The following is a 14,482-nucleotide window of genomic DNA, read 5'->3' as shown; positions in this document are numbered from 1 at the left end:
CCTGAGCCGAAGGCAGTCGCTTAACCAACTGAGCCACCCAGGCGCCCCTAATGTTGTGTTTTTAACCTTGGCTATATTGTGAGGTTGCTGCTGGGTCAGCGCATGATGTTAATGAATTCACAACTTAGAAGGAAAAGAGGAAATGTGCTTGGGTTTTGATTGTCATTAATAGTCCAGAACTTTCACAGTGAGGACCTTGCCCGACATGACAGGGAGATGTGTGGGGGGCAGCTATAAATTCAGGAAAGGAGGGTGTGCCCCAGGTCCGCACCTTCATTTGTATTTCATCTCTGTACATAGGCCTTGGAGAAGAGACTTAAAAATTCTTATTCTTTGGGGCGCCTGGGTGGCTCAGTTAGTTAAGCAGCTGCCTTCGGCTCAGGTCATGATCTTAGGGTCCTGGGATTGAGCCCCACATCAGGCTCCCCGTTCAGTTGGGGAGTCTGCTTCTCCCTCTCCCTCTGCCTCTCTCCCCCTTTGTGCTCTCTCACTTGCGTGCTTTCTTTCAAATAAATAAAATCTTTAAAAAAGATAAAATAAAAATTCTTCTTCTTCTTCCCTGTTTAGTTTATTTATACAAAGATGGATACAGATGTCCTTTTCTTTTGAAAATCCAGCATATCATCAGGGTTCCCAGGATATCAGTTATAAAACACAAAAATGCTACCATAAGAACTAAAGCAAAAGAAGTTAGTGCAATATATTAAAAAAATAGCTAAATGTGACACAAATATTCATTCTACTCCAATCTTTAAGGAAGTCACAAGAGAATCCATGGCATTTTTCTGTAATATTGTGAACACTGTGAATCCAAGTTAAAGATATGTAATAAGGACTTGTTAGGACTACTCTATAATTCACCATAGTGAATATGATCAATATTGCCACAACCCTAAATAAAAACGCATGTACATATTTCTATTTGCTGGTTAATAGGCATATTTTCACAATAAAACATGTTTCTTAGATTTCCAAATTTCCCCTAATTGAAAGTTTCTTTTAAAGGTGCCATTTGTTTCAAACCTGCTTCCTTAGATCATATCCTAAGTCTGTATAAGCATAGATTAACATCTAACTTATTGGCACTTACATTAAAAGAAATTGGTACAACAGAATTTACCAATATAATGTTCAGATAATCTGGATTTGCATGTTTTACATGTCACCTATTAATCTGTAAATTATTCACAAATGGCACAGAAATGGAGAGGGTAAGTATGTTACATTGAAAAAGAGATGAGTGAAGACGAAAGGTCATGATCTAGGACACCCCCACCCTACCCCAGGACCAGATCTCAGGTAAGTTCCTTGACTTCATTAAGTTTCATGTTTATTAAATAAAGATCCCCAATTATTATATAAAGTTGTATATATAAAAAATTGTATAAAGAATTTGCTAAATTAAAAAAACAGAGTTTTAGGTTGACAGAAAGAAGTTAAACCCATAGATGTGTGGGGGCCCCTCTAAGGCTGTATTCTCCAGGAGTTTCTCACTCTCACTCTAATCCATATTCAGCCTCCAGGAATTCATCAAAATTATTATTTAAGTGTGGCTTCTGTTCCAGGTAAGCAGACACTGGCTGTGATTCCCTGGATTCAACCTGTCTCTCTAGATCTTGGAGTAGGTTTGCCTTGAGACTTCAGTTCTTTGATGAGTCCAAGAGAAGTTATTGGTTTTCAGTTTTTCAATTTTTTCTTTTAAAGATTTTATTTATTTGACAGAGAGAGACACAGTGAGAGAAGGAACACAAGCAGGGGGAGTGGGAGAGGGAGAAGCAGGCTTCCCGCCGAGCAGGGAGCCCGATGTGGGGCTCGATCCCAGGAACTCTGGGATCATGACCTGAGCTGAAGGCAGACATTCAACGACTGAGCCACCCAGGCGCCCCTCAATTTTTCTCTTGTAAGGATGTGAGAGATGATTTCCAAGCTCTGTGCATGTTATGCTGAGAGTGGAAGTCTGCCCTGGATGTTACTTACATCCTGCACTTCAGCAGACCTCCTTCGACACTGCTTCCGTGGGTGAACAGGGAAGCATGCTGCTTTGTTACTGCCAGGCAGGAGTGTAACTCCAGGTTCCCACACAGCCTCTCCTGACACCCAGTGAGTTTGTGAGTGTGTGTGTGTGCACGTGCCCGTGCTCCTTGTTCCCACACAGCCTCTCCTGACACCCAGTGTGAGACTGTGTGTGTGTGCGCGCGCGTGCCCGTGCTCCTTGTTCCCACACAGCCTCTCCTGACACCCAGTGTGTGTGCGCGTGCCCATGCTCCTTGTTCCCACACAGCCTCTACTGACACCCAGTGTGAGTGTGTGTGTGTGTGCACGTGCCCGTGCTCCTTGTTCCCACACAGCCTCTCCTGACACCCAGTGAGTTTGTGTGTGTGTGTGCGCGCGTGCCTGTGCTCCTTGTTCCCACACAGCCTCTACTGACACCCAGTGTGAGACTGTGTGTGTGTGTGTGTGTGTGTGTGTGTGTGTGTGTGTGTGTGTATGCGCGCATGCACGTGCTCCTTGTTACTGCTGGGCAAGAACAGGAGTTCAGATTCCCCAGTCTGCTTCCGCTGATGCCACCATGGCTTGGGAGAGTGATTGACACAATGCGTAGGGGGCAGCCTTGTTATGGCTGAGTGGTGGTGAAAGTCCTGACTCCACTAGACTCCAATTATACTACCCCAAGGAAGAACACCTTGTTACTGCTGGGTAGGGGTGGACGTCCAGGCTCCCTGTATTTTCCATCGATACTGCAGGGGGAAGGAGGGTTCACTGGGGCCCAGTGGGGATGAAAGTCATGGCTCCCATGGCTTCTAACATTAATCCTAACAGGGGTCAGGGTAAGGCAATGGCAAAGGCAAGGTAGACCCTAGGCCCTAGGCTCTTCACTCAGCCCTTATTGGTAGGGGTAATGGAGAGGCAGTTTTTTTCTGAGGGGTTTGGCTGCAGTAGAACAGCTGTTGTCTAAAAGTTTTCTGTCTTGCTAGGCTGTCCCCTTCCTAGTCCTTCTGCCAGAGACAGCAGGCTTTTCATATCTGTGCCTATTCGCATTTCTGCATTGTCAGCTTCTCCAGTATCCAGTCTGGGATATGCAGGCAAAAAGGAACCCCAGAAAACTCAGTGCCATTTTGTCCCTTTGGTCCTAAGCTCCTCAGACAGCCTGCCTTCTTCTACCTTCCAGAGTCTTCCCATGTTTGTTTTACATATAATGTCCAGGGTTTTTAGTTGTACTCAGTAGAAGGAATTGGAAAAAGTATGTCTACTCCATCTTCCCAGAAGTAGAAATCAGTTTTAACATATACAGTCAACACATAAGATTACACAAAGAACCCCATGTCATTTGGCATTTCCTGTGTATTCCCAGGGTGCTCTGGGGGGTTAAAATGAGGCCTTTACAGGGTAGTAATATCCTGACAGCATATCCATCCATTCAAGTAGCCCTATATTCCTGGCCAGCTTAGAGTCAGAGAGATGTAGTCCATGAGAGATTCAGTCCAGAGAGATTTAGGTCTCATGTTCTCTAATCAAAACTAGCAAATAGTACCTACCTCCCCCGCTTTCCTGATTGTCAGGAACATTTTGAAAATACTTAAACTTCCACAGCCTTTTACAGTCACTAGAGTCTCATATTTCAGTCTAATGTTTCCTTTAAAAGAATGTAGCAGACAATTTACCACCAAATGCAAAAGTCTTCTCCCTGGCACCCTCAATAAAAGAACAGTGATCCTCAAAGTTTATGTCCTGAAATGTAACAGTGAAGAGGTATCAAACCTAGTAGGCTTGGAATGAGTCTATTTGCAAGCTAATTTAAAATTCTTATTCTACTGACCATATTACTTATGACAAATTAAAGAGTTTGGTTTGAGAAAATATTTTTTTAAGCTTTTTCCTTCAAATATTTAAAAATTAACTATGATGTTTTCAAATTACACCTAGTACTTATATAAAAATACAGTTTGCAATCACTTCTTTCACTCCAAAACAACTTCAAGTTCAAGATTAAATCAATACACAAACTAGAAAGGTTCCCCTTATCCTCCCCTCCTCCCTATTTAATAAAACCAATTAAGCACCAGGTATCAAGCCACTCACCATGTGTTTGGCAAAGCTCCCATTGGGACCAGTGCTGCGTACCAGATGCCCTTCAGAAGGGAAGTTAAAGTTGCCAGCGTTCAGATTTTCTCGTGTGGAGTGATTACCAAAGAGAACGAATGGCTGCCTATTAGGGCTGGAGTGGCAAACCAAAAATGTGGTTAGAAAAGAGAGTCCTAGCTAGGGCAACTTCCCAGTGAGTGGGCTCCTTGGGGTTTCAGAGTGGGTTTTCGGTCCTGCTTAGGGTTTTCAGTCCTGCAGTCTGAGCAAAGTGGTCAATCCAATCCCCCTAACACTCCTTGCTTGCCGCGAAGTTATGCCAGATGTCTCTGACTCCTCCTACTGACCCACAGGGATCATTTAGGGACATAACTAAATTCAAGCCAGGTTTATATTTTCAGCTTGTTCTACTTCTTAAGGAGAAAGTTCTGTAGGTCTGCTGTCCATGATACAGAGATGGAGCAAGGTTCCAGTTTCATACAACAGCATTTTAATAGAAATAGAAATTTTAAAGGATGACAGTTGTGATACTCAGACTATAGGCAGACAACAGAGGCATTAACCATTCCAGACTAGTTTTTAGGATGGGAGGAGGAGAGTAGGTTTGCAAATATCTCACTACCACACTCACCTGCCCTGCATGCATCTCTTTCTTTTGTCTCCTCTCTTGGTTAGACTTGTCTGTTTATTTTAGCTTTTTGCTGTCACTTTCTGCTCACTTCTCAGCCCACTTCAGTTGACCCCTCAGTCATTTTACTCCAATTACTCTTGCAAAAGTCACCAAGTGACTTTCACATAGCAAATAACAAATCCAATAGATAGGCTTCAACCTGCCCTTCCTTGGTCTTTCAGAAGCACCTGACACCCTCTCCCTGCAAGAGCTGTTGCATTTCAGTTTCCCGTCAGCCATTCTCTTCCTCTATCTGCCTCTGAATATTCCTAGGGTTTTACTTTCGGCTGTCTGCCTCTCCTCTCCTCTTTCATGATCTACCCCCGTTCCCCTTCCAGTTCTTGCAGTAAATAAACGGCATCATCATCCATCCAGGGACTGCACCAGACCTGAGACGCTTCCTTAGGCCTCCTTGACTTCTCCTGCCCCTTACCTTCTAAATCCAATCAACCACCCAAGTTTCACTTCTATTTGTCTATTTCCCTCAATCCACATGGTCACAAGCCTCGTCCACGTTGCCATCATTTCTTTCCCAGATGATTGCAATGCTTCCTCACTGTGACCCTGCTTCCACTCCTGCTCTCCTATAATCTATTCTCCACGGTTCAGAGCGAACAACCTTTCATACATGGAAAGCCTTTAATGCCTTTATGTTATTTTCAGGAGAAGGACTGAATTCTTTCACATGGCCAAAGACTTGCATGGTCTGGCCTGGCCAACTTCTTTGGCTCCATGGAAGGCCACTCTCCCCCAACTTTTATATTCCACCAAACCCATCTTCTTTTATGTTCCTTATGCTCTCATCTCAGGATGCTTTTCTCCCTTAATCATCTTTTTTTTTTTTAAAGAATTTATTTTTAAGTAATCTCTACATCCAGTATGGGTTTGAACCCAAAACCCTGAGATGAAGAATTGCACATTTCACAGTGAGCCAACCAGGCACTCATCTTATTATCTTTACTCATCATTCAAATCTCCCCTCAGAGAAGACCAGGCTCTCCAGCTATGGTCTTCACAATGCCTTGTTCTTTTCTCCTTCATGGCACCAGAGTTTGTAACTATATTATTTTGTGAGGTTGCTTGATTAATGTCTTATTTCTCTACCACACTATACACTCCACAAGGGCAGAGAACCATGACTGTTGTTTATTTATTTATTTATTTAAAGTAATCTCTATGCTCAACATGGGGCTCAAACTATGACCCTGGGATCAAGAGTCAAATACTCTTCTGACTGAGCCAGCGGGGCACCCCCTGTGACTGGTTTTTTAATTATGTATCTCTTGCTTAGTATGTCATATGTTCTCAACAAATACTACCTAAAGGATATTTTTAAAAGATAGTTTCTGCTATGGACTGAAAAACTGTTTGTGTCCCCAGAGAATTCATATGCTAAAATCCTAACCCCCAAAGTGATGGTATTAGGAGGCAGGGCCTTTGGGAGGTGATTAAGTCATTAGGGCAGATCCCACATGAATGGGATTATAAAAAAGGCTCTTATAAAAGAGGCTCCTGAGAGATCCCTTGCCCTCTCTGCTAGGTAAGGTTATAGTGAAATGACTGCTATCCAAGAGGAAGTGGGCCCTCATCAGACATAGGATGGGATAATGCCATGATCTTGGACTTCCCAGCCTCCAGAACTTTGGGAAATAAATGTTTTTTGTTTATAAGCCACTCAGTTTATGGTATTTTTGTCACGGCAGCTAGAACAGATTAAGACAGTTCCCTTTACCCCTACCCTTTCCTTAAATTGCCCTTAGTGTGTGTCATGTGGAAAATTCTTTACATTTCTTGTATTATTCTTAAAAATACCTCCTTAAGCTTCAGGCAAATAGGGACTCTTAAAAGTAAACATGACTCTGATTTTTCTTCTGAAGCTTAATTCAAGGTAAATGACCCTAAGTCCCAGCCCTGGCAATTTGTCTCACTTCAGACTGAATTGGAATTAGGGAAGAAAAGAGAGGAAAGAACTACTCTCATCTATCCATCAGGGGAACCAACCAAGTGGGGGCCCTCCCGATTACCATGACAAGAGAGGTGCTAAAGGAAACACCTCAAGAAAACAAATGCAGCAACCCTGATGCTCCCTGTCTTCCTGGGGCTGGACTTTTAATGTCTGAGCCCTTTGACTCCCCACAAGATGCTGTTGAACCTTGCCTAGCCCTTGGACATTCTGCTTCCTAGCTTTCCTGGGGGTAGGGATGGAATGTAAAAATCTTTAGATTTCAGCAAGGTACAATTTTTTAAAAGCTAGTTTACTATAAAACTGTATTTTAAAAAAATATATGTATAGGGGTGCCTGGGTGGCTCAATCAATTAAGCATCTGCCTTTGGCTCAGGCCATGCTCTCAGCGCCCTGGGATCAAGCCGCACATCGCACTGGGCCCCGCATTGCATTGGGCTCCGCATCAGGCTCCCTGCTCAGTGGGGAGCACTGCTTCTCACTCTCCCTCTGCCTCTATCCCCCACTTGTGTGCTGTCACTCTCTCTCAAGTAAATAAATAAAATCTTAAAAAAAAAAATGTATATAAATACAAAAGCAGTAAATGGACAATTTTTCAGGGTACGAATTTCTTACCCTGTGATGACTAAGTCAATTTATATTTTCCTGACTCTACCTTCTGGACTTAGATGCTCCCTCACAACCACCCCCCTCGTCAATCCCATTTTCTCTATTACCATTCACCTTTCTTCCCCAAGAAACTTACCTGTTTTCAGTTATATGGCTGGAGATCATTCCATGACTGAAGTAACTTCTGAATGGCTAAAAAAGAAGCCAATATTGTATAAATTAAGATCATAATTTTATAAAACAACCACAAAAACCCCTCATATATGTACATATGTGCGTATGTAGGTGTGTGTGTGTGTGAGAGAGAGAGATGTTTATAGATTATTATAAGAACACGGAAGGACATATGTGGTAGAAAGCAACATGATTTTGGGGATAGTAGCAAACGAAAAATAGCAAAGGAAATAAAGACAAAAGGCTGCAAAAGAAAAAGGAAGGTAAAGAAAAGAAATTCGTGTTAAGTTTTATAATTTTTAATTACTGAAAGAAAATTGGACCAATCATCATCTATGGTCCAAGCACTAATCATGTAGGAATTTTTCCCTTCTATTAAAAATTTGTTTTTCTACATTTCTAATAAAGGAATATATATTAATTCTAACACACTGATTTACTTTTATAGTTGTTTTTTAATTTATTTATTTGAGAGAGCGAGAGAGAGAGAGCACACACAAGAGCAGGGGGAGGGGCAAAGGGAGAGAGAGAAGCAGACTCACTGCTGAGCAGGGAGCCCAATGCGGGGCTTGATCCTAGGACCCTGAAATGATGACCTGAGCCGAAGGCAGCTGCTCAACTGGATGAGCCACCCAGTCACCCCCTAACATACTAATTTAAAATCAGCATTGAGAAAGAATCCACAGAACTTAGAAGTACATCGAAAGAAGTTTCCCAGGAAACCACAGAAGTACTTCTCAGCCTTGGTGTGTATAGTACTAGGCTAAATACTAACCTAAAATTGATGCAGGGGCTATGTCAAAAGGGTTCAAAATTCCAAAGAGCAATTTTAATCCATCTAAATAACATCTATTGTTCTCCCCCCACCCTGATTATGTACGTAATATATGCTTATTTTAGAATTTAATAAAAGCCATCTACAATCTCTAATAACTATTAACATTCTGGTATATTTTCTTCCTATTTTTTTTCTATGGTACATCCATAGTATATGATTGTACCAAAGCCTATTAAATAGTCCTCTATTCTTAGAAATTGCTACTAACTCTCTTATATTATGAATAATACTGTAATAAACATCTTTTCATAAATTTTATTTGCAGCTCTAATTATTTCCTTAAAGCAGATCTGGAAATGAAATTACAGGGTAAAAAGGCAGAATTATATTGCTAAACTGATTTTCAAAGAAGTTTTATCTGGGACACCTGGGTGGCTCAGTTGGTTAAGCATCTGCCTTCAGCTCTGGTCATGATCCCAGGGTTCTGGGATTAAGTCCTATATCGGGCTCCTTGCTCAGCAGGGAACCTGCTTCTCCCTCTGCTTGTGCACTCTCTCTGACAAATAAATAAATAAAATCTTTAAAGAAAAGTTTTATCAATATACACTTCCACTTGTGATACATGAGTGTGCCTGTCTCAGGGTATCCTCATATACACTGTCAATTCAATGTCCATTTAGAAATATATTTGCCAAGTTGATAAGTGAAAAATGGTATCTCTTGGGGTGCCTGGGTGGCTCAGTCATTAAGCGTCTGTCTTTGGCTCGGGTCATGGTCCCAGGGTCCTGGGATCATGACCTGAGCCGAAGGCAGATGCTTAACAACTGAGCCACCCAGGCACCCCTCGAGGATATATTCTTGTTGAGGGAAAAAAGCAAAGTGGAAATGACTCATGTATCTTGCCCTTCAATGAAAGAAACAAGAGAAAATACACATGTATCTGCTTATTTGTGCAAAAGAAAAAAGATAAATCAGAAATGAGATTTGTTACCTATTAGTAGTGGAGTAAGTAGAAAATGGTGAAGAAAGGGAGGGAATGAGAAGGGGGTATAGGAATGAAGGAGTGACATACGTTTCACAGAATATACCATTTCGAGTTATCTTTCACTCTTGGAACCACAGTAATGAGAGAAGAAAAAAGAATCCAGAAAACTGAAAAGGGCATCAGTGAGATGTGGAACTACTTCAAGTGGCCTAATAACAGAGGTAATTACAATCTCTGAGAAAAGGGTGGACAGAAAAAATATCTGAACAAATAATGGCCAAAAACTTTCCAAACTTGATGAAAACTATAAATCTGCAGATCCAAGAAGCTTAACCAAAGCTAAGCACAAGAAATATGAAGAAATACTCAAAAGTAGTAATAAAAGAGAAAAAAGCTGCTAGGGGGAAAAAAAAAAAAGACTAGCTACATACAGAGGAACAAAGATAAAGAATAAATACTAAGATGAACATTAAAGATAAAAAGGAGATGGGGCACCTGGGTGGCTCAGTCATTAAGCGTTTACCTTCGGCTCAGGTCATGATCCTAGGGTCCTGGGATCAAGTCCCACATTGGGCTCCCTGCTCGGCGGGAAACCTGCTTCTCCCTCTCCCACTCCCCCTGCTTGTGTTCCCTCTCTCACCGTCTCTCTCTCTGTCAAATAAATAAATAAAATCTTAAAAAAAAAAAGATAGGAGAACATCACAAACAATGCAAGGGAGAAGACAGTGGAACAGCATCTTCCAGGTACTGAAAGGAAAAAACTATCAATCAAGAATTCTATACATGGCAAAAATGTCTTTCAAAAATGAAGGTGAAATAAAGATATTTTTTCAGACATATGAAAGCTGGAAGAACTCATCATCAGAAGATTTGCACCATGAAAAATATTAATGGACACTCTTCAGGGAGAAGGAAATCACACTAAATGGAAATCTGGATCTACACAAAGGAATGAAGAGCATCGAGAATAGTAACTACATGCGCAAATACATAAAATTTTTAAAGTTATTTAATTATTTTTAAAAAGGATTAAAACAAGATTAAAAAGAGAATTAAAAAAGGAAATTGACTGCTCAAACAAAAATAATAGCAATGTATTAGTGGGGTTTATAACATGTAAAGGTGAAATGCATGACAACAAAGATCAACACCAACTCCAAAGTCAGGAGTCAGTGCAGCACAGGAGAGCTGAGGACTGGCAGTGCAAGCCCAAGGTAGACTCAAGTGTAAGCTCAAGATTGTTCTTCTGATCCTCCCAGCTGACTAACTTTGGGGACTGTCCTATGCTCTGGTTCTTGATTTAGATACCTTAGTTTACTCACGGAGTGAGTCTTACACTGAATCTAGTAACTTCACCATTGTTTACCTGGAAAGAAAGCTTACCTAGGGGTTCGACTGAGGAAAGGAGTGCTACTCACATGTGGAGAATTACTTCTAGGCCTATTAACTAGTGCCCAGAATTCCTTGCTGACAGAGGTATCACCACACTCTAAAATGAGTATCTTTCTTGTATAGAAGCTGGCACAGAAAAACAAAGAACAACTTCTTTATAGAGGTTCATAGGTTAGCATGGGGGCTAAAAACTTCTTTACAGCACACAACAAAGCTTAAGAAAATAATAACCGAAACATATTAGGATTGGTAGTTTTGTATTCTGAAAAAATTAACAAAACTAAAACAGAAACAATAAATAAGTTAATCAATTTTTTTCTCTTTGACCCTTTCCTTACATACCTCACCCGCCTGAGATTCAGAAAGTTCCAGCAGGAAAGGAATTTCCGTATCAAAATTAGCAAAGAAGCTAGTCCACTGATGTTCAAAAGCCACCAAATCCTAGAAGAAAATGAAAAGGATAATGCATTTGGTCATACTGAGAGGTACTTTAGAAAACCAGATTCATGAAACTGCATCAGATATCAAAATACCAGACCATTTAAATATATTTTAAAAGTTAATAGCAAACTACAAATACATGTTATCACATAGATGAACCTCAAAAACCTACAGATACACGTCATCACATAGATGAACCTCAAAAACAAGCGAAAGAGGCCAGATATAAATGACTACCTGGTGTATGCTTCATTTATATAAAATATCCAGAAAAGGCAAATCTATAGAGACAGAAAGTAGATTAGTGGTTTGAATAGGCCAGGTAGGAATAGAGATTGACTACAAGTTAACACAAGGAAATCTGGGGGGTTGATGAAAATGTTCTAAAATTCAATTGTGGTGATGGTTGTACAATTGTAAATTTCACTAAAAATTACTGAATTGTACACTTAAAATGGGTAAATTTTATGGTATATAAATTATATTCTAATAAAGTTATTTAAAAAGAGGATAATAATGTTTACCTAGTGCCTTACATCAGCAATCTTTATTGGAGAGAGGGACCTATTTATGAGGCACCTAAAAGATGGTACACCCAGTGACAAAAGGTGGTCACATCAGTGAAGCTTTGTTTAAAGACAAGTCAGATGACCTTAGTTAGAAGTTGGGTGGTGCCCCGGGTGGCCCATAGCCTCTCCTCCCTCACACCCTCCTCTAGTGGCAGTGGCAGAATTGTAGAACTCTGTGCCCTTCCCAGTTGACTCTCCTCTTTGTGCAACCTCTCTCCCTCCCCCATCCCAGCTGCTTTTCAGCCTCCTCTCTGAATTCATTCCTGTTCCCAATCACCACACATTGCTTTGTGCTTCTGGCTTTCCTTTAAAACATCATCAGTTAACCAAAACACATCAGTTAACCAAAACACAGGAGTTGCTTAAGATACTCAAATAACATCTTTGTCTTATTTAATTTATTTATTTAATTAATTTATTTTATTATTTTTTAAAGATTTTATTTGACAGAGAGAGACAGCAAGAGAGGGAACACAAGCAGGGGGAGTGGGAGAGGGAGAAGCAGGCTTCCCACGGAGCAGGGAGCCCGATGTGGGGCTTGATCCCAGGACCCTGGGACCATGACCTGAGCCAAAGGCAGATGCTTAATGACTGAGCCACCCAGGCGCCCCTTATTTATTTATTTTTAAAGATTTTATTTGTCAGAGAGAGAGAAAGCACAAGCAGGAGGAGCGGCAGGCAGAGGGAGAAGCAAGCTCCCTGCTGAGCAAGGAGCCCAACGTGGGACTCGATCCCAGGACCCTGAGATCATGACCTGAGCGCAAGGCAGACGCCTCACTGAGCCACCCAGGCATCCCTCTGTTTCATTTTGAAGTTGCTGATAATCTGTTCTCAGATAAGTTATCTTTACTGTCCATTTCACACAGTGTGTTTGTATGCTGGGCACCGGCCTAGTGCCTTGCTCACAGCAGGTATTCTGTTTGCTGCACTAAAACTGACTAGCTGGATCTGTGCTCTCCTCCATTCTCTCCCAGTCGATACACAAGTACCCAGACCTATGGGCTCTGTGTTACCCATGTACTGACTCTACTTCTGGCCCTAGGCGTAAAGCACAATAGACTTCTGCTGGGAATACTTAGTGTAAACAACATTCTTACTAATGGCTCTGCTGCTTGCTGCCCAGATGATCTGTATTTTATTTACAGATAGTTACAGATGTGTATGTGTATACATATCTAAAATTATTTTCAGTAATCATGTAGGTGAAAGTGCTGATACTGTTTTCTATATATGTTTTATATATAATGTGGGATAAAAAAATCAGGCATATATGTATGAATATATATATACACACACACATACACATATGGAGAGAGACAAACACACAGAGAATTTCCTAGCTCTACCCACTGAAAAGATCTAGAAACAATGACCAAACCAATACCAGTGAGCATTCCTAGCACCTAGACTGTTGTGTTGAAATACTATTCCCCACTCAAAGAAACCAGAACTTATTAGAGAAATGACTGATTCCAGATCTGGAACAGGAGATGTATAAGATAATCCAGGAATATCTTGTCATAGTATATGGCAAGGAAGTTATCAAGGACTATTAGGATTGTGTTAAAACAATTTGTGAGCAACCTGAAGTTGCTCCGCCCAAAGATGGAACAATGTGAACATTAGTAAAGATGATAGCTCCAATGGACAGAAACATCAAATATGTTTAAATCTATGAGTTCAGAATGAGACAAATTAAAAAGAACTAATTGGTTACTTTTGGAGAATGGCTGGGAACCAACTTTACTTTTAAAATTGATATATAAAAGCAGGAGTTCAATTATCTTGCTTTTCCCACATGGACTCTACCACTGCATAACCAAATAGTAAGCTGAATATTTCTCTTTAGAGAATATAAATGAAGAAGGAATTACAAAATTGGAATACTACCATTTTACAATGGTGAATAAAGAATCTAATTAATGAATTAAAGATCTAAGGGTTGCATATCAATGTTCACAAAATAAAGAGTATCAATTAGATATATGTACACCCTCTCAGAAGTAGTTTTCCCTCCCAAAATCAATCAGAACACTGATTAAAACTCTAGATTCAACTACCAATAGTAAGAAAATACAGAACACAGGGGAAAATGTTAAACTACATGATAGGAATGAGATCAACAAATCCCAATGAGGACAACTATAAGATGAATGATCTGGTTTCCTTAATAAATAGATAGTGAGGGGTGGGGACAAAGAGATGGAGGGGGAACGTATAGATTAAAAGGAACCTACGTACACACACACGCGCGCGCACACAGGCAGTTAAACTAGGTTTTTTTGGAAGTAAATTTTGATGAAAAAATTGCAAAGAAAAGGGGGTAACTGCCATAGAATTCATGATAGTGTTATTCTCGGGGGAGTAGGAAAGAGGTGATGGGTTTGGCAAAAAGCACTCAGATTGCTTCTGGGGTGGCAAGACTCTGTTGCTTTGCTTTATAATGACTCATTAAGCTATATATTAGTTTTATGCTCTTTTCTGAGTTTTCTGTAGTGAATATGTATTACTTGTGCATCTGTTTTTAAAGAGTTATTAACACAGACTCAGAAAATATAGAACAAAAATCAATTAACATTTTGGAAAATATTCTCATTCTATTTTTACAGATGTATCTTATACACACAGACACACACAAATATGTGCATACTTGTAACTGGTAATCTACAATTATCTGGGTCAGACTGCCCTGCCATACCACCTCTGTGCCATGGCCCAGTAAACCAGACCTTCTGAGTTTGGGATCCTGACCTGCTGCTATCGGGTCCAATCAATGCCCCTGATCCAGGATCCAAGATAGTCTGTGAGTTTTGGGGAATAC

At 40.6% G+C, this 14,482-nt stretch overlaps 1 protein-coding gene across 1 annotated transcript in view; it reads right to left on the bottom strand.

The window, feature by feature from the left end:
- DNAAF9 (dynein axonemal assembly factor 9) overlaps positions 1–14,482 on the bottom strand; it is a 133,781-nt gene that overhangs the window by 76,994 nt on the left and 42,305 nt on the right. Inside the window, exons 8-10 of the mRNA XM_021689141.2 lie at positions 10,994–11,092; positions 7,459–7,514; positions 4,081–4,216 (exon numbers count right to left, since the gene is read on the bottom strand). Coding sequence (XP_021544816.2) covers positions 4,081–4,216; positions 7,459–7,514; positions 10,994–11,092 — 291 coding nt within the window. The remainder of the gene's footprint in view (positions 1–4,080; positions 4,217–7,458; positions 7,515–10,993; positions 11,093–14,482) is intronic.

The sequence above is a fragment of the Neomonachus schauinslandi genome, chromosome 10, assembly GCF_002201575.2.
Source record: "Neomonachus schauinslandi chromosome 10, ASM220157v2, whole genome shotgun sequence".
Lineage (NCBI taxonomy): Eukaryota > Metazoa > Chordata > Mammalia > Carnivora > Phocidae > Neomonachus > Neomonachus schauinslandi.
The sequence above is the reverse complement of the archived record's forward strand: the minus strand, read 5'-3'. Positions and strand labels throughout refer to the sequence as shown.